General features: G+C 47.3%; 1 protein-coding gene across 2 annotated transcripts in view; it reads left to right on the top strand.

Moving 5' to 3' along the window:
* plekhh1 (pleckstrin homology domain containing, family H (with MyTH4 domain) member 1) overlaps positions 1-26494 on the top strand; it is a 161145-nt gene that overhangs the window by 8783 nt on the left and 125868 nt on the right. Inside the window, exon 2 of one of the 2 annotated variants that reach the window (XM_072569296.1) lies at positions 23709-23743. In XM_072569296.1, coding sequence (XP_072425397.1) covers positions 23709-23743 — 35 coding nt within the window. Of the gene's footprint in view, positions 1-23708; positions 23886-26494 lie in introns of both variants that reach the window. The other variant, XM_072569295.1, reaches the window with a different exon arrangement.

The raw sequence follows: 26494 nt of genomic DNA, 5'->3' as shown, positions 1-26494 counted from the left end.
CCCCCCCCACGCGTTTCCCCCCCCACGCGTTTCCCCCCCCACGCGTTTTCCCCCCCCACGCGTTTCCCCCCCCCACGCGTTTCCCCCCCCCACGCGTTTCCCCCCCCCACGCGTTTCTCCCCCCACGCGTTTCCCCCCCCCCATGCGTTTCCCCCCCCACGCGTTTTTCCCCCCCACGCGTTTCCCCCCATCGCGTCCTCCCCCCAATCGCGTTCCCCCTCCCTTGCTTTTCCTCTATTGCTATCTCCCCCCCATCGCATTCCCCCATATTCCCCCCTCCCCCACATCACCCTCCCACCTCCCCTGCCCAACATCCCCCCCCACCCACAACCCTACATGCAATTTCACCCATCATGCTCTCTCTTTTTCTCTCTCTCACACACTCTCTCTCTCTCACACCCGTTATCCTCCCTCCTTTTTCTCCTATTGCACCCTCTTTCTCTCTCATACCCATTAGCCCTCTTTCTGCTGCTGCTTCTCCTCAACCCAGCCATTTTTCCTGAACCCCTTCTCCTCTCTCTTCTGAACCCCTCTTCCCCCTCCCCAACACTCTCCCATTCTGCCTGTGACCCCCCCCCCCTTTTCCATTTGACCCGAATCTCTCTACGCTCTGTCCCCCTGCCTCTCTCTGACCTCCTCAGTGCTGCACACCACCCTTTAGCCTGTCTCCAGCACCGCTTCATTAACCCTACAGTGGTCAATCTATTTCCAGAGAGGATCAATGTGCTTCCTGACGTAGGACTGATTTTGATTTGCTTTTCAGCAGTGCGTCTGACCTCTGCTCTATCTATCTTTAGTGCAAGGTTATCTTATCCAAGCTGTATAATATTCTGTGCGGTACACCCCGTGTACATCTCCCTTCAGTCGCCAATCCCTGAAGTTAACTCTTCTCTTGCCAAATCTTCACTGACGCAGATGACCTTCCCATTTGCCAAGTCGTTTCTAATGTAAAGACACAAGTTAGCATCAGAAGTAGGCCGTTCGGCCCTCAAAGCCTCTCCTCGTCTCTTTCTCTGCCCCCCCCCCCCACTTCAGGAAAGGGCAATGTGAGGGTGTAGTAATTTTGAAGCCTCATTCTGGGAAACATTTTCTCCTTATCCACCACTGTGCAAAATCTGATACACTTCAGTCATGTCACTGCTTCCTCTTCCCAACACCAGTGAAAGCAAGTCCAGCCTCTCCAGTCCTTCCTCAGAAGACTATCTTGTCAATCCATGTGTCAGTCAAGCAACCCCCCCCCCCGCCCCCCCACCAACCCCCACCCCCGCAGCACATTTACATCCTCCTTTCAATAAGGAGACTAAAACTGCACTCATGTAGTCATCCAGTAGGGACACACAGACCCTTCAGTCCAATTTGTCCATGCCAACTGACTTTTCCCCCCCACCCCCAAACTGAACTAGTCCCACTTGCCAGCCTTTCACCTTCTCAACTTTTCCTGTTTCTCTACCTGTCCCAACGTTTTTCACAGTACCAGCCTCCACCACGTCCCCTGGCAGCTCATTCCATACCTACGCCACCCTCTGTATGAAAAAGTTCCCCCTCCACTCCCTTTTAAACCTTTCCCCTCCCACCTTAGACTTGTATCTTGGTCTAGTTTTGGACTCCCCTACCCTGTGAAAAAGCCCTTGGGCTATTCACCCTATCCATGTCCCTCGTGATTTTTTTTTAAAAAACCCTGTAAAAGGTCTCCGATGCTCCAGGCGAAAAAAAAAATCCCGAACTATCCAGCTCATAACTAAAAACCCTCCAGTCCCAGTAACGTCTTTATTGATCTTTTCTGCCCCTGTTCCCATTTAATACCATCCTTGCTATAGCAGGGAGACCAGAGTTGTGCACAGTCCTCCAAAAGTGGCCTCACCAACATCCCATACAGCCACACCACATGATGTCCCAACTCAGTGATCCGGCTGCTAAGGTGTGAGCTTACCGAGGTTCTCTATAACTGAAGCATCACAGAGCACAAGACAGCGGTGAACAGCCCCTTCGCCCCTCAATGTTGCTCCGACCTGTGACCTTTTCTCAGCTCGTCCCCCCTACACTATCCCATCATCATCCATAAAAATCGCTTCCTGTCTTTTATGCTCAGTTCATAATAAAAGTTGGCATCCCATTAGATTACGCGGTTTGCCTGCATCCTAACATTTTGTCTCGTGCAGCAGGACACCTCTGTGTTTTGTGGCACTGCGGTCGTTCCCCGTTTTTAAATAGTGAAGTCTTTTACCAAGCAGTGTGCCGCCTCGGGTGACAGCACGTTTTGCATTTTGGTCGCACCCCGCTTGGTGAAGAGCACCTCTCAGCCAATCAAATGCTACCGAAGCAGGCTGAGACGTCAAGTAAAGGGGGTGGGATCAAGCGACCCTCGGCCAGTGGGATTCCAGAGGATGGTTTGGGGGTTGGGGGGGGGGGGGGGGGGGGTGCTGCCAGAGAGCAGAGTGAGCCAATTGTAGGTCGACTGTGGGCAGTCTGAAAGACGGCCTACCTGCAGGTCATGTGCAAGCCTACAGGGCGATGGTGATTCGGTGATCATTCTAACCCCCCCCCTCGCTGTATAACCCATCTCCACCACCCCCCACCCACCACCACCCGTACTATTCCTAATCAAGTGGTCGGAAGAAGGATAATGGCCGACAGAATGCACATTTCAGATTGACAACATTACAGAAGTGGTACCGTTGGGTGGTGAGTTCTGGCCAACCAGGATAGGGGGTTTGGTTGGCAAATGTCAGCTGGTGTCACCAAACTCACTGGCTGGCATGGAGCCAACAGTCCGTCATCCAGCCAATCACAGCAACACCAACGCGGCAGCATTAAGGATGTGATGCCTGGAGATTGTGGGGGGGGGTTGGGGGGGGGGGGTGGTGGGTGGGTTGGGTTGGGCGTCCTGGCCTCAGTCCGCCAGCTGGATTGGGGGAAGGCAGGTGTTCAAGATTTCGGGTGAACCCCACACTCTGAAGTGGATGTTGAAAACCACCACCCACTCCCCACCCCCCCCCCCCCCCCCCCACCCCTCCTCCCGACCCTGGGGAGGAAGGGAGATTCTCCCCCAGCGAATGCTTTCCTCTCCACCCACACCACGAGACAGCTTGCAGGTTGTCACCACTTTGCCGCTTATGGGATCATGCTGTGCCCACTGGGGTTTCCCCGTGCTTTGCGCGTAATCGCATTCCAATAGTACCTTTTGCTTGTCAAGGCCTGAGGTCGTGAAAGGATCATTTTAAATACTCCTGTTTCTTTCAAAAAGACCTGTCGAGGTATCAGCTTAACAATGACCTCTCTGCTCGTAGTTATCCTCAACAGATCATCCTGTACGTAGGAAAGCCAGAGGGAATGGAAAAGGATTCAGCTACCTCCCTGTCTTGGCAATATTCCCAGTCTGATGTAGTTCACCCGCTGAGGGTTCACCCCAGTGTGCCTCAGATGCAGCGATGATGGGGCCAGGGGACAGTGTCACTGGACTATATATCCCAAAGTATTCTTGAGGCGGTGGGTAGGTACAAATCTCCCACAGTGGCAGCTCTCGAATAAAAATGTGGCTTTTGTTTTTGGAATTGAGAATGAGCTGTGGTTGGGGACAGAGGGTGAGTGCGACAATACGTTGTTGTAAAAAAACCTATCTGCTTTGCTAACCTCCCTCTTAGGGAAGGCCCAGTCTGGCCTGCGCGTGACCTCTGACCCACAGCGATGTGGTAGACTTGGTTAAGCACCCTCTGAACTGGGCTGGCGAGCCTCTCTGTTCAAGGGCCGTTGGGGGTGGGCAACAAATTCTGGACTCGCCAGTGATGCCCACCTTTCAAAGAATGAAGTGTTGGGGGAGGGGGAATAAAAGTGCCTGGCGTTATTGGGTGTGGGAGGGGGGATAGGGAAGGTGGTGAGGAGAAACCAGGATAGCTAGTGCCCTTTTTTGGTTTGCAATGATTATCCCTGGCTGGACTGTGGAGTTTGCATAAAGAAGTGCGTCAGACTCCAGGGTGATGCCCCTGTCGTCAAACAAGCCCGTGTGGGTTATGAAACATGGCCACTTGGGTGACGTGCCCAGTTAGGGAGCTGGGCTGTTCACCCTCAGTGAAGATCCACACTTCAGGGAGTGTTAGCCTGGATTAGCCTATGATCAAGTCATTGCAATAGCCATGGAGTTGTACAGCAGGGAAACAGACCCTTCGGTCCAACTCATCCATGCTGACCAGACATCCTAAATTAGTCTGTTCCCATTTGCCAGCAATTGGCGCTAGAAATGAACCATCGCTGTCAATTTAACGAGCTCTGCGTTTTAAGATTGAGCAGCCCTGGAAGATACCTTTCCTGGTGACTGTCAAAAGGTACTGTCCTCCGGCACTCCCCCTTGCAATCCATCATGGTTGTGTTGGAGATTAAAACATTTACCGCATTCTGTTGCCTTGTGTACGTTTTACTCTGACGTGTGTCAAAGGCTGCAGAGTTGAGTTATATCATCGCAAGCTCTTTTCTCCCTCCCACCATCTGTTCCTTATAAGAAACAGAAGCAGAACAAAGTGCCTTCGACTTCGTGCCACGTCCAAACCTGGTTGAGGCTGCAAATTCTTTCTTGATTGGAAACCTTTTTTCTCTGGCAGCTGTCAAGTGCACACATCAGGGGCACCTCCAGTCAGCAGCTGTAGAGAAATGGTGCTGTCGCTGGGCACCCCCCCCCCCCCCCCCCCCCCCTCAGACAGAATCCTGCGCTCTCCCACTGACTAACAACGGCCATCTGAGAGGGCACGTGCCACACCTCCCTTCCACATCGCCTCCGAATAATGACCTCTCCAGCAGTACGACACTTCCTCAGCACTGTGCAGGGAGCATTAGCCTATGATCAAGTCATTGCCATAGCCATGGAGTTGTACAGCACAGAAACAGAGTGACTCATCTATGCTGACCAGGTATTCTAAATTAGTCTAGTCCCGTTTGCCAGCACTTGGCCCATATCCCCCTAAACCCTTCGCTATTCACGTACCCATCCAGATGCCTTTTAAATGTTGCAATTGTACCAGCCTCCACCACTTCCTCTGGCAGCTCATTCCATACACGCACCACCCTCTGCGTGAAAAAAGTTGCCCTTTTTGCATCTTTCCCCTCTCACCTTAAACCTATGCCCTCTAGTTTTGGATTCCCCTACCCTGGGGAAAACGACCTTGGCTCTTCACCATGACCACGCCCCGCACAATTTTATAAATGTCTATAAGGTCACCCCTCAGCCTCCGTCGTTGCAGGGATAACAGCCCCAGCCTATTCAGCCTCTCTGTATAGCTCAAACCCTCTAGTCCTGACAACATCCTTCTGAATCTTTTCTGCACCCTTTCAAGTTGAACACCGTTTTTCCCATAGCGGGAGGGCCAGAATTGAATGTGGGTATTCCAAAAGTAGTCTCACTAATGTCCTGCGCAGCTGCATGATGACGACCCGGTTCCTATGCTCGGTGCACTGACCAATAAACTGTGTGGAGAGGGACCACCATCTCCTCTCTCGTCGTGGCTGTGCTGCCAACTGAGTCTAAAATTCCTCAATATTGACGAGGAGATGTCCTGCCCAGCTCTGAGCCCTGTACTTGTCAGCTCAGACACAAGAATGCCACAATGCGAGGGGAGAACAGTTTATACCCCATGAGAAAAATGGTGCTGATGGTTGGCTACTCAACTCTGGTCAAAGCATTGTCATGGCAAGTGCATGCCTGTGTTAACTCAAAACTATATTTCCCACATAAATTTGGTCACCTAATCTTTCATGTGCTTCTGTGCCAAATATGGGAGAACTTTGGGCATTTTCTAACAGTGCTAGAGGGCATAGGTTTAGGGTGAGAGGGGAAAGATGTTAAAGAAATCTAAGGGGCAACTTTTTCATGCAGAGGGTGGTACATGTATGGAATGAGCTGCCAGAGGAAGTGGTGGAGGCTGGTACAATTGCAACATTTAAGAGGCATTTGGATGGGTGTATGAATAGGAAGGGTTTGGAGGGATATGGGCCGGGTGCTGGCAGGTGGGACTAGATTGGGTTGGGACATTTGGTCGGCATGGACGAGTTGGACCGAAGGGTCTGTTTCTGTGCTGTGCATCTCTGACTCTAAAGGGGGCTATCTGGTCATCTTCATCTTGGAGAGGTCATAGCTATGGAACTTTGGCACATCACTAAAGAGATGCCGGTTATTCGAATGTCAATTATCTGAATTTCGGATTATCCTAACAAGATCTCCAGGTCCCGTAAAAAAACATTATCAATTATGCGAACAATCAGTTATCCAAACAAAATACTCCTCGTCCTTCTGGTACGGATAATCAGGGTTGTTCTGTATTAAAAATAGCAAATTGCTACTGTGATTGTATGAGACATTATTAAGTCTGCACCTGGAGTAATGTTGATAGTCTTGGGGAGGGATGTAGTGCGTTAGAAGCAGTTCAGAGAAGGTTCACTAGATTGAGTGTAGAGATGAGGGTTAGTCTTTTAATTAAAGATTGAGCATTGTCTGTGTGGAGTTTGCACATTCTCCCCGTGTCTGGGTGGGGTTCCTCCGGGTGCTCCGGTTTCCTCCCACAGTCCAAAGATGTGCAGGTCAGGTGAATTGGCCATGCTCAATTGCCCGTAGTGTTAGGTGCATTAGTCAGAGGGAAATGGGTCTGGGTGGGTTACTCTTCGGTGTGGACTTGTTGGGCCGAAGGGCCTGTTTCCACACTGTAGAGAATCTAATCTTAAAAAAAATCTCTTCGGAGTCTACTAAAGGGGATTGATAAGGTAGACACAGAGAGAATGTTTCCTTTTTTGTAGGGCAATCTGGAACGAGAGGTCATAGCTTTGGGCTAAAGGGCAGCAGGTTTAAACCAAATGAGAACTGACCCCTCTCAAAGCGTTGAGTCTGTTTGGAATTTGCTTGAGTCGGAGTCATACTTGGAACATTGAGTAGGTTTGAGCAGGGGAAGGATTTTTAATTTGTCGCGGGTTGGAGGGGTATGGAGAGTGGGCAGGGAAGTGGAGTTGAGGCCGAGATGAGATCAGCGATGATCCTACCAAATGTTGGAGCAAATTTGTGTGGCTGAATTGCCTGCTCCCAGTTCTTATGTTACCTGAGTATGAATATATGTGGCGTCGAGCAATCCTAAGCGAGCCATAATATAGCTGGGTCATTCACAAATTCTTAACACCATTTGGGATTGTTCTGCGAGTGCTGTCCAATGGTCGAATCCCATCTAACCTTCATTCTGAGTTTTGTAAGCACAAGTTGCTGGATACACTCATGCTCACATGAAAGGGGCTGTCTTCTACAGGAAGAAGCACATTGCGCTAAAATCTAAACAGAAATGTGGGGTTGGAGAAGGAACGTGGGGGGGGGGGGGGGGGAGGAAGGGTGAGGGCACCCCTTCCTTGCCCCAGTCCCCATGGCAATTTCTTGCCCAATCAGCAGCCAGATAAGCTCACCAGTTGGAAAGCACCAACAACAGTACTACTTAGATTGTGTATGACCCAGAGACTGAGGGGAGGCTGCCAGTGTGTGAATGGCTGATTTCACAGAGTCTGCTCTTGGCATGTGAAAGAGAGGGCGAACCCACAAGGCCAACCACCGGGTCCGAGGATGCAGTCTCCCCTCAGTCAGAAGCTGATGGGCTTAACTCAAGGGCATCTTCTAGGCTGATACTCCTACTGCAGTACTGACGGAGTGCTGCACACTCTGAGGTACCATCTTTTCTGTGTTGATAGATTGATGTCTCACACACACACACACACACACACTGCAGGAATCGGGCTGTACTGGGGAGATCCCAGCTGCTGGAATCAGCAGAGATGACCCTGATGATCAGAGGTTGGTTTTAATCGGAGTGTGTGGTCAGTGCTGTCTGCAGGTTAGCTGTATTCTCAGCGTGGCAGTGATGCAGAAATTCAGTGGCAGTGTGTGGATCTTGAACTGCTTGTTACTTGTACCAAGCAGAACCTGAACATCCTGGTCATTTCCTCCTGTTTTGCCAATATCTTAGGTTTTTTGCTCCTTTTCCATCCTTTGTGTTCCTTGTATTTGGTTTTCCGTGTTTCTCTCCCTGTGTCACCGTAAGCTTCCTGACTCTGCATTCCATCCTGCTATCTGTCTTTGGTTTGATTAAAAACCTCTTGTCTTGTGTGTTTCTTCCTCCTGTTTTATATCACTCTTTCTCTGCCTTTATCCATGCGCCCATGTAACATCAGTGCCCATTTCTGCCTCTCCCTTCATCCGTCTCTATCCCAATCTTTCTGCTCCTTCTCTTTCATGTCTCTTTCTCTCTTGCCATTGTATTTTGATAGCCACAGAGCGTTCCCATGAAGCAATATTTGACACTGAAGCACGTGCGAAATTAGGTGACCAAATTTATGTTGGAAATACAGTTTTAAGATGTGTCTCAATGTTGGGGGTGCGGGACAGGAGAGAGAGAGAGAGAGGTAATTTTGCTGTTCAAACTGGCTTATCTCACCAAGTTATGCAGTTTGGTAACATCAACACATTTAAGGAAATAGAGGTTTTGATGTGCAAAGTTGCTTATCTCACCGAGCTAAGCACTTTATTGACATCCACAACGGATTTCAACAATATGCCAGCATTCTGGAGAACTTCATTAGAAATGGCGATTTTTGCAGTTCAAATATGCATATCTCACCAAGTTATGCACTCGGGCAACATTTTTTCTGAGCCTAGCTGTTTAGTGATCAAACTGGGCATCAGTCAGTGGGGCTGGGAGGAGGACAGAGTTGCAGCTTGGGGTCTAGATTTTGTGGGAAGGTCTGAAGGTTTGGTCTTTGCACTGTTTTGATGGGAAGTTATTACTGCTCCTCCACACAGACAACCAGTGTGACATAGCGAGAGGTTGAAGGAAGGGCGGAACTGGGTGAAATTGCAGTCGCCAAGGAAGTGGTGCAGAATAAACTGATGAGTCGGTGACTGACAAGTCTTCGGCCCTGATGGACATTGACATTGTCCTGAACTTAAAAAGTGAATGTTAATGTTCCCAACTATTCCAGAAGGAGGAGGTGGAAAATGTGGAAACCACAAACCACAGTTTGACACCATCATAAGGAAGGTGTTACAATCGATCATATTAAGGAGGTTATAACTGGGCACTTGGGAAAAGGAAGCCTGGGTAAATCAAGAAGAGTCAGCAGGGGTTTTATGAAACGGAATGAAGTTTAATCGATTCATTGGAGTTTTTTGAGGGAGTGCTCTGCACTGTGGAGCCTGTAAATATATCGTGCTTGGATTTTTCAGCAGGCATTTCACAAGTTATAACTTTGCACTAAAGTAGGAGCCTGTGGTGTACAGTTGCTTCAATGGAAGACTGTCTGGCCTGAAGAAAACAGAGCATCCTACATGGATTGTTTTCAGGTTGGCAGGGTAGGAGGGGTGGGTGGGGTCCTGCAGGAGTCTGTTAGGACCTCAACTTTTCCCAGTTTCTGTCAGTCACTCAGATGGAAGGAACGAAGACAAGATGAAGAGGAAAGTGTGTTGCAAAGGTCATGATGCGGATGCGTATCGATAGGTTGATGGAATTAGCAAAAATCTGGCAGATGGAGCGTAACGTGGAGAAAATGCAAAGTTGTTCACTTTGCCAGGAAGCTTAGAAAACGGTGTTGTTTCAACGGCTGGAAGTCTAGAGGTTCAGAAGGATCTAGGTTATCTAAAGCATTTGTCACAAAATGAGAGTTTTCAGCGACAATACCTAACCAAGAAGGAATGTCAGAATTTATCACCGAAAGGAATTGAACATAAATGTAAGGAGGTTCTGGTTCAATTATGTAGGGGATTGGTGAGACCACATCTCGAACACTGCAGCTTTGGTCCCCTTACTTGAGAAGGAGTATAAATACACTGGAGAGGTTTACTAAGTTGACTCCTGGAACGAGCGAATTATCTTATGAGGAAAGATTAGACACTTTAGGTTAGTTTTGTTTAAAAGAGCAAGGGGTGATTTCACTGAAGTGTTACAAGACCCTGAAGGGTCTTGACAAGGTGGACGTGGAAAAAATGTATCATCTTGTGGTCGAGTCCAGAACCAGGCTTTCGAAATTGGGAGTTGCCCAGTCCGGAGGGGGACGAGAGGAATTTTCTTATCCTCTCTGACGGTTTGGTGACGTTATGAGTTGAAGGTGGAGGTAGGTGGAGTCTTGCTAGGCAAGGTGGGAATGTGGAATACAGAACATGATTCAAAGAGCTGTGGTCTTAATGGTGACGCGAGGTCAAGGTGTTAAGGTCGTCAGCACATGTCTGTTTAGGGTTGAGATACAGAGAGAGAGAGAGATGGTGAGAGAGGTCAGGGTGTGGTCAGGGTACATGTGAAACCTGATGTATTTTTGGTGTTGCTGCCAAGGTGTCTCCTGTCAGAGAATCGTAGAATCCATAGTGTGGAAGCCACCATTCGGCCCATTGAGTCCACCCCGTCCCCCCGCCCCCCCAGAATGCACTGTTGTTCGCCTCCACTCCCAGCTCAGTTGAAGGTGTACGTATGAGGTGAGATGCTGGGACAGCAGATTGGCAGCTTGCGCCATGCTGTTAGACTCCCGTTTGGAGGACAGACTTGCTCAATTAGCTGCGAGTTATTGGATTCGGCTCACAGTCATATGTGATGGGAGCAGTACGTGTAATGAAATGGCGAAATAAAAACAGATGTGGCCTTATGATGAGTGAAAACAGAAATGATTCCCGTTAGCATGGGAGCTTGAGGTTTGCTTAAGGCTGTCCACACTGTTATAATAAATGATCAGCAAAAAAAAATTGCTTGCATTTGCCTTTTAAGGGAATAAAACATCGTGAAGCATTTGCATGGCAGCAGCATCCCTACAAGATTTGACACTGAGTCAGCTAAGGATGTATTAGGACAGGCAACTGTTGACGTTAATAATGTCCTAATCAATCAGGGGTTAATTCGTTCAGTGGCTTAGTTTATTTAAAAGACCGTTGTAAGCTGTGAAGCAAGCATTATAGCAAAGTGTCAATGTTTAGTATACAAGTCAGGAGGAGGCTACTCAGCCTGTTCCATAAGAAGATCTTACTGCTCCAGACTCCACCTATTACAATAACCTTTCGCCCACCCCTTAACAAGAATCTGTACACCTCTGTGCAGGGCGATGCCAACAGCGTGGGTTCAAATCCTGCACTGGCTGAGGTTACCAGGAAGGAGTCTGCTTCTGAACCTCTCCCCTCGGCCAAGGCATGGTAACCCACTGGTTAAACCACCACCAGTCATCTCTGTCTCTCTCTCTCCCTGTCATGAGGGAGCAGGTTTTATGGTCTGGTAAGACCGTGTAGCAGCTTAACTTTTTTAACATCTGGCTCCCCCTGCCTTTTGGGGAGAAGAGTCCCTTGGATGCTCAGTCCACTTTCCCTGGGGAAAGGAATTCTCCTGACTTCTGTCTTAACCACAGCGGGCTAACTACCAGGCAGAGTCCCAACATTGTATACTCACAGCAATGGTGTCTTTTTTTTTAAAAAAAGATAAACTCTGTTAATGGCCTTGTATATGTAAACAAGGGTTTTCAGAGAGAGAGAGGTGAAGAGAGTTCGGGAGCATATACAGATTGGCTTTCATGTTGTTTTATTCCCACACTACCCACCCTATAGCAGTGGTGCTTACATTAGTGGCACCCATCTTGTGCAGGGATTTATTTATACAAATGGCGTTCTTCCTAACTTTTTATTCAATGTTTCCACCACCAGTAAAAACACCCCTTTGGGGACCGGTAATATGAGAGAGAGAGAGAGAGAGGCAATGCTGAGATGAGCAAAGTGAAGGGGAGGGTTGGGATTAAATCAAAATAGGGTTGGGGGGGGTAAATAAAACACACATAGTGCCTGAAGACATCGAGGGTGTTGGTAGACACCACGTGCTCCATCGCCAGGGGCACTCAGACACTGGAGACCGGAGTCAAAAAATGTGGTGTTGGAGAACCACAGCAGGCATCCGAGGAGCAGGAGAGTCGATGTTTCGGGCGGAAGCTCTTTAACAGGAATGGCGCTAGTATAAGACACTAAAGGGCTGAAGAAACAGGATTTGCAGCAGTGTTTTGGGTGCACAATCTGTGGTGGCAGACATTTGCCTGGGTTTAACATGAAAATGTTCCGCGCTGTTTGAGCGGACTGACAGATGAGGCCTCGGGTGCAGGGTGAGGGTGGGCGCCTCATGGGAATGGAGCTTGCACCGAGTTCCCGACGGGAAGTGTTCTGTTCTTGGTTTGGCTGCTGTTGGGTGAAGGGTTTTGCATCGTGGGAGGAGATCCTGACTGAGAGAAAACAGAAGCCTCCAATTCGGCATGTATGTGTGTGCATGCATGCATGCGTGGAGGGTTTTGGAAGAAGGTCACTTGTGTGTTGGAACGCTGCCTGTTTCTCCAGGCTTTAGATAGATCACTTTGAGTCTCTGGTTTGAGTGCAGCAAAGCCATGAAAATGCTGAGCACCAAACGTGTTTGGAAATCTGAAAGGCTTCAGTCGTTCTCCCCTTTAAAGATGGGGTCTTGGCTCTTGAGCTCCCACCCTGCAGTCTCCAGCTTGGCGATAGCTCTGTTCTCGTACAGTTGCTCTCTCTCTCTTAGCTTCCCTGGGACTGTGTTTGATTACCGAACCTTGTCTTAATGCGTCCGTCATGCAGAAAGACACTTGGTCCATTGTGTGCTGATTATTCCAATTAATGTATGGTCTGTGAGCATTGAGCTGTGGGACAATGGGTGGAGATGGTTGGCTAGTTCAAGGACTGGCAAGTTCAGCTCTTGTATGTAAAACTGGACTCTCCTAATCAGTCTGCGTTAACAATAGCAAGAACAATTGGCCAGTCACATCCAAGGTTTCTTCAAGGATGACCTCAAGTATCACCTCACCAGGAGAAAACATCGTTGCCCTTGTCTTTCACTTCCAGTTGCCATTTTGTTTTAGGTTGGGGTATGTAGGCAGGGGAAAGCTTTAATTAACCATATGGGTTAACAAGACCTTTCTCTAACCCTGTCTCAGCTCATCTGCGACTAAAACCCTCACCTATGCCGTTGTCATGGCCAGACCCAGCTAATTCCATTCACAAATAAAAGCAAAAATCGCTCAAGCATCTCAACAGGTCTGGCCGCACTTGTGGAGAGAAAAGAGGATCAACCTTTCGGGTCCGGTGACCCTTTGTCAGAATTCCTGTGCTTGCAAATGCTAACCAAGATATTTACTGTTAAAGTAAGAGTCCACGAATGGACAGCATCCGTTGTAGAGTCCTGAGTGTGCCAAAACCCACACTAACAGGCAGTTGAAGATGATTGGTCAAGCTGATAAAGTGGCTCATTTACTCACAGGGACCCATTCTCTGCAGACAATGAGAGTGTGATTAAGCTTTGTACTTTAAAAAAAAAATTATTTGGGAAATCAAAGAGTCCATAGTTCTCTCTCGTTTTGTCCATGACAACATCTCAGCCTGTTTGAGAGAGATCAGTTCTTGGGATTGGTAAGCAGATGAAGGCTTCCGGAGAAAAGGCAGGAGAATGGGGTTAAGAAACATATCAGCCATGATCGAATGGTGGAACAGACTCGATGGGCCGAATGGTCTAATTCTGCTCTTATTATGGCCAATTGGAGTCGATCTGCTCCTCCAGTATCATCTCCTCCTCTCATATACTAATTGTTGTGGTTCTTTGAAATTTGGAATCCTTGCATTTATCCCGATCAATGCAAGACAAAGAACATCAACAACACGTTTCTCAACAATTATCCAAATCCCTGTTTCCCATTTCCTCACTTGTTCCAGCTTCCATTCACCCGACTCTTTGCTCAGTGGAATACAGTGGCAAGTCGAAAACTGTGGTGCTGAAAAAGCACAGCCAGTCAGGCAGCATCCGAGGAACAGGAGAGTCGATGTTTCGGGCACAAGCTGACGTCAGGAGTGTGTTGGTGATGAAGGCCTTATGCCTGAAACGTCGATTCTCCTGCTCCTCGGATGCGACCTGATCAGCTGTGCTTTTCCAGCAACACACTATTCGACTCTGACTCACCAGCATCTGCAGTGCTCACTTTCTCCTACAATGGCAAGTCTTTGATTTTAAAATTCTCAGGTTTCGTGTTACCCACTTCAGAGCCTCGTCTCTCCCTCTCTGTTTTTCTCCAGCCTTTAACTCGGGCTTTGCACCATCGCTGATCCTCTTGCCTCTGTTGACAGCAGTCACATTAATTGTCCAAGCCCAAAAAGTGGGTGAGGGGGAAAGAAATAAAAAGGGACCGAAGGGACAACTTTTTCACACAGAGGGTGGTGCGTGTATGGAATGAGCTGCCAGAGGAAGTGGTGGAGGCTGGTACAATTGCAACATTTAAAAGGCATCTGGATGGATACATGAATAGGAAGGGTTTATACGGATATGGGCCAAATGTTGGCAAATGAGACTAGATTAGGTTATGATATCTGATCGGCATGGACGAGTTGGACTGAAGGGTCTGTTTCCATGCTGTACTTCTCTGACGCTATGACTCTATCATTTCCTCCCTAAACCTCTTCCATCTTCCTGCCTTTTGCCCTGTACTCCTTTGAAGATGCTGCCTTGTCATCACCTGGCCTAATATCGCTGCAGCTCAGAGTCTGATAGCGAAAGGTGTTCAGTTCGTCGGTTTTCCCAAGTGGTACAACAATAACTTGCATTTGTATTGCGCCCCTGACCTACGAAGGCTTCCCAAAGATCTTCACAGATTATCAAACTGAATTTGGCATTGAGAACGAAGAAGCAGTCCGGGTTACAGAGGTGAATGAGAAGGACAGCATAGGTTATGAAATGTTTATAGTAACTTGGGTCAAGAGGGCATAGTCACCAGTGGCAGGATAACACATGGGACACATATGTAGCATCTATATTTAATGGAGTAAATTCTCATAAGTGAAGGTGCGACCATGATTGCTAGGCCGCTTTGCTTGCAGTTAATTACAGAGTTATAGATCAGACCCAATCCCCTCTAAATACTTTAAGCGTGAATGTAAGGTGTTGCGTTCCAGGTGCAATTCGATTGGTTAAACGACCAGATTTAAAGCAAAACTCACTTTATTCATCCGCTTTGGTTAAAATACAACAGAAGAAAGGAGGAATTATTTATCTTCTCATAGACTGCTCATCACCTGTGCCCCAGCAATCTCTCTCTCAAAGAAATCAGGACAAAATACGCTTTTAAAAGCCGTTGTTATGACCACAATGGTGGGGAGGCAATGTCCTGGTGGTATTCTCGCTGGACTGTTAATCCAAAGACCGAGGTAATGATTTGGGGACGCGGGTTTGACTCCCGCCATGGCAGATGATGGAATTTAAGCTTAATTTTTTAAAAATCTGGAATTAAGAGTCTACTGATGACCACAAGGCCATTGCCAATCGTTGGAAAAACCCAATTGGATTCACTGATGTCCCACAGGGAAGGAAATCTGCCATCTTTACCTGGTCTGGCCTACATGTGACTCCAGACCCACAGGAACGTGGTTGACTCTGAACTGCCCTCTGGGTAATTAGGGATGGGCAATAAATGCCAGTCACCCCCTCATCCCATGAATGAATTAAAAAGAAACAGGGTAAGCATTAACCTTTCACCTGTAAGGGAACTCCCCTCTCTGAAGTGGCCGGGCGTGTGAGATTGAAATAACAATGCTGAAGATTTATACCGGCTTCAACATTCACTGATAGACAGACAACCTTTAGCAGTGCCTTCCAAACTCATTGCGCCCCCACCAGCTGTAAGGGTAGCTGCTACATGGGAACGCTGCCCTCTTGCATCTTCCCCTCCCAGCTGCTTACCAGCCTGTCCTGGTATTCTATCACTGGGTCATCATTCAGTACTTCCTTTAACAGCATTGTGAGTGTGCCCATACCCCAAGGACTGCAGTAAATCCAGAAGGCAGCTCAGCACCACACCATGTCAAAGGCAGTTAGGAATGGGCCTTCAGTCCTGGCCTGGTCAGCGATGCCCAAGTTGCCAAGAATTATTTTTTTTTAAAATGTCTGTCTGCAGAGGGATTTGAACTCCTGACCTTCCTGACTGAGAAGCAGAAACACTACCCTGTGCATCACCGCTGAGGGCTAGAATACAAGAACTGGCATGTACTGCTGAGGCTATATAAGGCTCTGATCAGGCACCATTTGGAATAGTGATAGACTGAGGAATAATTGCTTCTAGTCTCAGAAGCTCAGTAACCGGGGGGGGGGGGGGGGGGGGGGGGGGGAACAGATGTATGCCAAAAGAGGTGATCTGGGAAAACAAAAGCATTTTTCAACAAATTGTGATCTGAAAAGTGCTCTCTGAAAAAGTAACTCAAACATATTCAATGCTAGCTTTTTAAAAAAGTGTAGTGGTTACTTGGAAATAAGTTAATTCGGCAGTTAGGTAGGCAAATGAAATGTAAGTACTCCTTTCAAGAGGACTACAACATTATGAGCAAAGATGTATTGCTGAGGATGCATAAGACTTTGGTCAGACCACTTGTGGAATATAGTGAGCAGTTTCATGCCCCAGGTCTAGGGAAGGATATGCTGGCATTGGAGGGAATCCAGAGGAACTTTACAATGAAGGGCTTATCGTACCAGGATCGATTGAGGACTCTGGTCTGAACTTAGTGGAGTTTAGAAGGATGAGGGAGGATCTGATTGGAACTTAGTGAGAGGCCTGGTTAGAATGGATGTGGAGAAGATATTTCCACTAGTAGGAAAGACTAGGACCTGAGGGCAAAGCCTCAGAGTGAAGGGGTGACCCTTTAGATCTGAGATGAGGATGAATCCCTTCAGCCAGGGAGTGGTGAATCTGTGGAACACAGTGCTACAGAAGGTTGTGGAGGCCAAGTCATTGAGTAGATTTAAGACAGAGGTAGGCTCTTGATTAGTAAGGGGATCAAGGGTTACTGGGGGAAGGCAGAGGAGTAGGTTGAGAAACATATCAACCATGATCGAATGGTGGAGCAGACTAGATGGGCTGACTGGCCTAATTCTGCTTCTGTATTTATGGTCTTGTGGGTTCACAGTGCTCCCTGGCTCCACATGGGAAGGCAGCCAGAATGTGTTGGTTTTTGGATGAAGTGCCGAATTCAGTCTATTCCAAGCGCAATCACATCCCTGCACATTAAATTTCCACTCATGGGCTGCCGGATTAAGGAGAGGATTTAAATTAGTAAGAGTGAAGCGTCACGTACAAACAAATGTAAATGTAAACAACATAGGAAAGGAAACCATTTATATACATAATATATAATATATAGCCAAAGAATAGAGTTATAAAACAGCAGTGCAAAAAAAAGCTAGTTAGAAATGAAGTGAACAGAACTGTTAGAAAAAAAATGTTTAAGGGTGCAGCTTTTCGTAGTGTCTGTGATGATCTGTGTGTGGAATCCAATGTAGGGATTACTGAGATGTGGCTACAGAGAAGACAGGATTGTAGATGAAATGTTCTAGGGCATAGTATAGTTGGAAAATAAAGGGTTAGGGGTGACAAAGGCCGGGAGGTGGGGTAGAATGGCATAATAGCAGGGGGGTGATACTGGCTTGACTCAAATAGACACAAATAGAATCCTGTGCATAGAGGTGAAACAAAATAGAGGATTCATCATGGGTGTAGAGACCTCCGAATAGAGGACTGGAATTAGATGGGAGGAAACCATGCAGACAAATTAGGGAAACGAATGAAAAGCAGAAGCCTACTTTGGTATTGGATCAGTTGTAACCCAAGAACTTTGTGGCCGCAGGTGAGGTCCTGGAAGACTGGAGGTTGGCTAACCTGGTACCATTACGGAAGAAAAGTGGTATGGAAAAGCCAGGGAGCTATTGACCAGAGAGTCTGACCTCAGTGGTGGGCAAGTTGTTGGAGGGGATCCTGAGGGATGGGATTTACATGTACTTGGAAAGGCAAGGACTGATTAGGGATAGTTCACATGGCTTTGTGCGTGGGAAATCATGGCTCACTAATTTGATTTGAGTTTTTTGAAGAAGTGATGAAGACGATTGATAAAGACAGAGCAGTGGACGCTATCTATATGTCAGTAAGGATTTCAACAAGATTGGTAGACCGGTTAGCAAGGTTAGATCACGTAGAATAAAGGGAGAACTCGCCATTTGGAGACACAAATGGCTAGTATGTAGGAGACAGAGGGTGATGGTGGAGGGTTGCTATTTGGACTGGAGGCCTGTGACCAGTGGTGTACCACAGTGATTAGTGTTAGGTCCACTGCTTTTCAACATTTATATAAATGATTTGGATGTGCACATAGGAGGGATGGTTAGTAAGTTTTCAGATGATGCCAAAATTGGAGGTGTAGTGGACAGCAAAGAAGATTACCTCAGATGGGCCAATGGGCCAAGGAGTGGCAGATGGAGTTTAATCTTGAAAACTGTGAGGTGCTACATTTTTGGTAGGGCAAATCACAACAGGACTTAGACACTTAATGGTAAGGTTATGAGGAGTATTTCTGAACAAAGGGATCTTGGAGTACAAATTCACATTTCAAGGCGTTTAGTACACTTGCCTTTATTGGTCAATGCATTGAGTTCAGGAGTTGGGAGGTCATGTTGTGGCTGAACAGGACATTGGTTAGGCCACTTTTTGGAATATTATGTTCAATTCTGATCTCCTTGCTATAGGAAAGATGTTATAAAACTTGAAAGGTTCAGAAAAGATTTACAAGGATGTTGCCAGAGTTGGAGGGTTTGAGCTGTAGGGTCAGGCTGAACAGGCTGGGGCTATTTTCCCTGGAGCGTCGGAGGCTGAGGGGTGACCTTATAGAGGTTTATAAAATGATGAGGGGCATGGATAGGGTGAATAGTCAAGGTCTTTTCTCCAGTGTGGGGGAGCGCATAGGTTTAGGGTGAGAGGGGAAAGATGTAAAAAAGGACTAAAGTGGCATTTTTTCACACAGAGGAATGTATGGAATGAGCTGCCCGAGGAAACGGTGGAGGCTGGTACAATTATAACATTTTAAAAGGCACCTGGGTCAGGATGTGAACAGGAATGGTTTGGAAAGATATGGGCCAAATACTGGCAAATGGGGCTCAATTAATTTAGGATATGTGGACGGTGTGGATGAGTTAGACTGAGGGATCTGTTTCTGTGCTGTATGTCTCCATGACACTATATTAATCAAACAAGAGGTAGATAATAGGGATAAGGGATCCTGCAATCTATTCAGAATACCTTTCTAGCTCCTTGCTTTATTTGGTCGTAGGGTGTGAGCTTGGCTGGCAGGGCAGGTATTTATTGCCCATCCCTAATTGCCCTTTCAGCTGGCAGTGAGATCTCTTGGTGAACTGCTGCAGTTTGTTTGGTGTAGGTAGACCTATAATGCCATTGTGGCAGGGCCGGGGGGGGGGAGACGGCATTTGCAGGAAGCCTAACAAGACCAGGTTTATTTTTAGGATCACCGTAATGGGAAATGTGTCAGAACAGCTGAGAGCAATACCAGTATGTAGAGACCTAGGCAGCAGTGACCATAATATGGTTTACGATAATAATTGCGAAGGATGCAGGTATGACAAAAAGGATGGTAATCGATTAGAAACATCTAATTTTTGAAGGACTTAGAACAGGGTTGGAGATATTAAAAGGACAGCAATAATGACAAAACAAACAAAGAACACAGAACAAAAGAATAAAATACTGCAGAAGCACACCAGTTTAAGCAGAAAGGAAATTTGTGATGGGAGTTGGGTCACTAACTGACATGACCCCCTTGGTGAAAGGGCGGACATTTTTACATTTGTAATGACCAGGCAACAGGAAAGATTTAAGTTGTGCTTTTTCTTAATTTATTTGTTTGTTTAATGTGGGCAGTGTTGGTTATTGGCTGAACGTGCAGTAACTTGGGATTATCAGCCCCAAGTCTGAACATTTCCTAGTGGTTGCGGCCTGCAGGCGCAGAATGCTTTGTTACCTAAGGAATTGCAACAGGTCTGTTAAAGCCAAAAACTAGTGGGACTACCTGTCTGTGTGGGTTTCCTCTAGGTGCTCTGGTTTCCTCCCACAATTCAAAGCTGCGCAGGTTAGGTGGATTGGCCATAGTCTCCAGGGATGTGTAAGTTAGGTGCATTAGTCAGGGGTAAATGTCAAGTAATGGGGTAGGGGAATGGGTTTGGGTGGGATGCTCTTTGGAGGGTTGATGTGGACTTGTTGAGCCAAATGGCGTGTTTCCACACTATAGGGATTCTATGACTGCCTCAGGATGGCTAAAGAGGCCTACACAAGATATTCAGTTAAAAATCACACAGCACCAGGTTATAGTCCAACAGGTTTAATTGGAAGCACTAGCTTTCGGAGCGACGCTCCTTCATCAGGTGATCACCTGATGAAGGAGTGTCGCTCCGAAAGCTAGTCTGCTTCCAATTAAACCTGTTGGACTATAACCTGGTGTTGTGTGATTTTTAACTTTGTACACCCCAGTCCAACACCGGCATCTCCGAATCATGACAAAATATTCAGGCAGGGTGAAAGAGTACAAAGCGAACATACAAACTAGGAGCAGGCTGTATAGGCTAACTCCACCGTTCAATAAGACCCAATAATGTCCTCGATTCCCACACTCTCTAAGCCACTCCAATCGCCATACCAACGCATCGACCTCCGGTTTTGAGACTGCAGATGGGCCTTGGAGACCCACACACGACATGATGAGAAGAAATTAGAGGGCATATTGCCACCTTCCCCCACAAAGCTTTGACTCTCTTGTTAATCGAGAATCTTCTCTGTTTCTGTTGTCAATATTTTCAATGAGCCTGCTTTCTGGGGGATAGGGTTTCACAGATCCCTGATCCTCCCAGAGGGAAAACAAGCCTCCTAATCCCCATTTTAAAGGGGGATAGTTTTTTTTGTAAAAGCTGTGCCACCTAGCTCGTGAGTCTCCCACGAGGGGAAGCATACTTTCTGTACTGACCCCATCAAGTCGTCTCAAAGTCTCGTTTCTAAACAACGGGTGCCAGCCTGACAGAAGTAAAAACAGAATGGACAAATGAACAATAAAATTCCAATTATCAAAGAACACAGAACAAAAGAGTAAAACTCTGCAGAAGTGCACCAATTTAAACAAAGGAAATTTGTGATGGGAGTTGGGTCACTAACTGACATGACCCCCTTGGTGAAAGGGCAGACTTTTTTTTTTACTTTTGTAATGACCAAGTCAAATTGTCATCACGTCAGAGGGTGAGATTTTCAAAAAGAGCATTTAAAATAGAATAGGAAATATCGTAAGTAAGCTAATCGAACCTGTGAGGGGAAGGCCCCTTCTCTGCACGGATTGTGTGCGCGCGCATTGTTAAAGCTATAACAGCCATTCAGCAATTCATGAAGGTGTAGTGCTGGAGGACATCATGTCTTGTTCCTATATTTAAGAAGGAGACCAGAACACTGAATTATAAACCAGCCAGCTAGCGAAAGGAAACTAATGGCGTTGCTATGAAATGGGAAAATAGAAAACAATCTAGAAAAAATAAAAAACTGTAAGAATAAACAGTCAACATAGGTTTCAAAAGAGAAAATCTGACTTGACCAACCTCCATTGAATGTTTTTGAAGAGATGAAAATAGACTAAGGTAATGCAGTCGATGTAATGTATCTAGATTTCTACAAGGTCCTTTTTTTAAAAAAAATAATGCCTAAGGTTGGAATATGTAGAATCTGGAGAGGTTGCTAGTGGGCTGCAAGCAGAGACTATAGATAAAGGGTGGCTCTTGAGGAGAGCAACAAAGTACAAGCAGATGTTAATGAACTTTGGAGAGTGGAGAAGTAATTGGCAAATGCTTTTCACCGTCGACAACAGTGAGGTTGTTACATTTTGGGTTAGAAAAATGATTGAGTCACATGCTACTCTGAAAATAAGAGATTGTGAGAACAGGATCAGTGCTGGGACCACAGACATTTACAATTCACATTAACCGCTTGGAAGCAAAGCCACAGGGTTTTTTTTTAAATTAGCGCCAACCTCACTTCAGGCTGGGGGTGGGATGTTGGGATAGTCAACACTTGAGGAGAAGAGCAACAAATTACAAGAAGATGCTAACGGGCTTGGCAGCGTGTAGAAGTAATCGGCGAATTCATTTCATCGTCGACAAGAGCGAGGTTGTTGCATTTTGGGTTCGAAAAATAACTCAGTCATATGCTACTTTGAAATTAAAAGCCCAAATGGGACAGAGAAGCAAAGGGGTTTTGAAATGCAAGTAGAGCAGTTGCGAGAATTAGGAATCTAGGTTCATTTAATCAAAAGTGAAACACTTACTGTGGTCGATATTGAGAGGACTGGAATTGGAAAGTGGGGGTGTTATTCTGAATACGTGTTGCATTGAGCTCATAATGTGTGGTTCTGATGGCCTATTATAGAGGTTTAGACTTTATTGTCGTGCGTACTGAAGTGCTCTGAAAAGTCATCAATGTTGCCACACACTGTGCCACCTAGGTACAAAACCTTACCCAGGTTGAAAGAAATAAGGAACAAAGTTAATAGTTAAACATCACAGGTATTCTTAGTGTAGCGTAAAACAAAAGTTAGACATTACAGTCTTTCTTAGTATTAAGTAGAAGAATAAAGAAATAAAGCGAAAAGTTCAACCACTGCGGTCTCTCTAAGCCATTCTGGGACTGCACTCCCTACTAGGGCTCGATCTTCTGCGCGTTGGCTCACGTCTCCTGCTGCAGATGTTAGGTGGAACCTCCATCGCTGTGTTGGGCTTGCTCCTGGTATCTCAGACCAACCCCACCCCACCCCCCACCCCAAAGCCCTAATCTAGGCTTTTAGCTGCTGCTACACACCAGATCCCCAAAGGCCTAAATCAGGTGTCGCCCACACCGGGCCTCTGGTCCGTGTGCCAGGCACCGGGAGCTCACTGAGAGTCCTGGGTCAGGCTGTTAGGGGCTGGAGAGGGTACAGTGCAGATTTATAATGATAATACATGACCTGTGACATTTATGTCGAGAGTGTGTTGCTGGAAATGCACAGCAGATCAGGCAGCATCCGAGGAGCAAGGAGAATCGATGTTTCGGGCATAAGCCCTTCATCAGGAATGAGGTGACATTTATACCTATCAGCATAGAGCAAACAGCCTGAATCTTGAAAAGAGGCGGCTGAGGGCTGACCTAATGGAGATCTTCAAATTTCAGCAGGTTTTCAACAGAGAGGACCTGGGGAGAGGTTCCCCGCTTATAACTGGAGACTGTCAGTACAAGATAGACAGCAGTGAATTCGGCAGAAAGTTCTTCAATCGAATGAGTATTGTAAATGTGGCACTGGCTACTGTGGGATTGGGTGAAGCAATTGACAGTTTAAGGGGAAGCAAAGGGTTTAAGCTTTTGATTAAAAGAGGAAAATGACCTGAGTGCACTGGTCAGACCAGATTTCACCCTGACTGCTCATCCTTCCCCAGGGTAAGGAGTAGAGGGTCTGGTCTGGTCTGGTCTGTGTAGCTAACCTTGGCTGGTGCGTATGACCGGGAGACGCTGCATAGTCCACTCAACTGTTGGGCCAGTGGAGCTCCTTGAGGTTCTCTCGAACTGCTGGGATAATGCTCTCACCACTGAATCAGAAGGCTGTGGGCTCAAGCCCTATTCCAGAAGCTTGAACATTAGATGGTGCTTCAATCTAAGGGCTGAGGAAGGCGGAATCAGATTGGACTGAGGCCCTTTAACCATCTTCCCATTCTATCATGACCTCCACGGTTACCTTATGTTCTGGGCACTGGGGTTTGTTGCTACTCTTTATTTTATTTTGTTTTCTGAACCTTGTGTTTTGTTTTCAGGTTCCAAGTACCTGGAGGACGCGCCCCCACCACCGGTGAGAGCTAGTAACCATGGAGACAGTGGCAGAAAATGGCGGGGGTGGCTACAATTGGCAGAAACGCTGCATGACGTTAGAGTCCCAGCTCTTCAGGTTCAGGCTGCAGGCCGGCAAGATCCGAGAGCTGTTGGCTGAAAAGGTGAATGGGGGGGGATCACTGGGGGCGGGGGAGGCGGGGTGGGGTCTCTGCTTTAGCGTGGCTGCTCTGTCCACCACGTGGTGTGAGCCATGCACTCCAAAAAACCCAGTTCAAAAGCTTTCAAGAACCGCAGTCAGCTAAATCGGTGAGGCCCTACTGTTGTCAGAATCCATGAATCAGAAAACCACATTAGTACAGAAGGAGGCCATTTGGCCCGTTGTTTCTGTGGGTGGCCCAATTTAAAGAGCCAGTGGTCAAGCCCTTTCTCCACATAATTACACTGCCAATTCTGTTTTGAACCTTGTAGTATAAGGTAATGACATGATATCTCAGCAGTCAAACACTACAGAGAATAGAGGTTGGGGTGGACATCAACGCTGAGATGAGTGTAATAAGTGTTTACATTGAGCAGTGCTCCCTTTGGTTAAGGCTGTAGAGTCCAAGGTGAGCGTCCTGTCTATAAGCAGAGGGTCAGACTCGAGAGTCTCGAACTATGGGGTAGTCTGGCCCAGGGGGGAACAACCAATAGAGGATCAGCAACACATGGGGCCCACCAGAGTTCATGCCAACTTGGCAGCACATTGGACTGGGATAGTCACATGGATTCTGGCCCAGTGTGTTTTCAGAAAGTACATTCTAGAACACAGTAGTGCATTGTACAACAGGATATCCCTTTACATTAGTCTCTGTGTCCTTCATTAATTTCTTTTTGTATCTGTGTCCCATGGTTCCCAATTTTTAGGCCCCAGTTTCTCCTTATTTAATTGAATTGCTAATGGTTCACCATCCATGACAACTTGTCAGACACACACAGACACACAGCACACATTCACAAAAAAACAAACCTTTCCATTTAGTGGAGATAGGGCACTGTGTCGCTGCTTGTGCCCCTGGCCCTGGCTCTGTCTTTCACCTACTGTATGTCCCAGATCGAACACGATGGACTTGGCAAACCCCCACTCGGTGACAAAGACAGAGATTGCTGGCGCAACTCAGCAGGTCTGGCAGCGTCTGCGGGGAGAAAGCAGAGTCAACGTGACTTGTCACCAGAACCGTTGGCAACTCGGATAGGTGGGGAAGACGGGAGTGAATAGGTGGAGATGGAGCCCACAGAGAGAGAGAGAGAGAGAGAGAGAGAGAGAGAGAGTTGAAAGGTGTAGGTAAGCAAGGAGATTATGGATAGTAGGCCAGACCAGAAGGAAAGTTGAATACGTGATATTAGGAACTAGAAGCATACAGTCCCTTAAGTGTGGAAGCAGACCATTCAGCCCTTTGAGTCCACACCAACCCTCTAAAGACCATCCCACCTTATCCCTTGGCTAATCCATTCGCCTGGATCCCAGGCAGAATTTAGCACGCTCAATTCACCTGACCGGCACATCTGTGGATTGTGGGAGGAAACCGGAGCATCTGGAGGAAACCCACACAGACACGGGGAGAATGTGCAAACTCCACACAGACAGTCACCCGAGGCTGGAATCGAACCCAAGTCCCTGGCATCGTGAGGCAGCAGTGCTCACCACCAGGAGTAGGACAGAGCGGATTAGCTATGCTGAGTGTATAATGTGATAATGGGCTGAGGAGTGCGTGAGGATAGTGACTGCGCTAAAAGCAGCCCATCCCATAGCCGGGCAGAGTGCGATGTGACAGAATGACATTGAAGGATGGATTCTGGCACCAAAGGTATTGGACTCAACAGTGCATCCTAGTGGCTGCAGTGAGACTGACCACTAGGTCAGGTATTTCCAGAAAGAGGGCTTTACCATTGCGTTAAGTCTGATTCCCAGGCATCTCTGCATACTGTCTAGGTACATTACACAGCTTGAAAAGCCTGGCAGTGTTGGGTCCATCAACCTCCTGGAAGGCAACTGGGGCATTTGAGTCTGAATGGCATGACTCAGCAGACTGGTACAGAATCATCTGAGGTAGAGGTCGCCTTCACCCAGACAGACTGCGAGTAGCCCCCGGAGTAAATCTCCCTTGGCGATGTAGGCCCTTTCAGCTGGCCTATTGATATTAGATTGCTTACAGTGTGGAAACAGGCCCTTCAGACCATCAAGTCCACACTGACCCACAACCCACCCGTACATTTACCCCTTCACCTAATACTACAGGCAATTTAGCATGGTCAATTCACCTAACCTGCACATCTTTGGACTGTGGGAGGAAACCCACACAGACACTGGGAGGATGTGCAAACTCCACACAGTCAGTCGCCTGAGGCGGGAATTGAACCCGGGTCTCTGGCGCTGTGAGGCAGCAGTGCTAACCACCGTGCCACTGTGCCGCCCATACGGGAGGTGAGGTAGCCGTGGCCTACTGTATTAACGCTCTGGTCAGCAGTGTAGAGCCATTGCAGAGCTGGGCAGCTCAGGACACAAACACTTCTTTGAATGTTTCCCCAGAAGCTGGCACGGGAAATCGTAAGCACGGGTCATGTTGTAGTTTGGGGTTTTCCCACATTCCGGCAGCTTCTGCAAAACCTTCCGTCATCTTTGTGGAGTTTTGTGATCAATAAAAATGCTGCGTGTTTTGACCTTGGATTTTGAGTCTAACGGCAGACCTAGGAGCTGCCAGTCTCTACAGCTAAAGGGAGAGCAATGTTCCTG

Source organism: Chiloscyllium punctatum, chromosome 4 (genome assembly GCF_047496795.1).
Source record: "Chiloscyllium punctatum isolate Juve2018m chromosome 4, sChiPun1.3, whole genome shotgun sequence".
NCBI classification, from domain to species: Eukaryota; Metazoa; Chordata; class Chondrichthyes; order Orectolobiformes; family Hemiscylliidae; genus Chiloscyllium; species Chiloscyllium punctatum.
The sequence above is the reverse complement of the archived record's forward strand: the minus strand, read 5'-3'. Positions and strand labels throughout refer to the sequence as shown.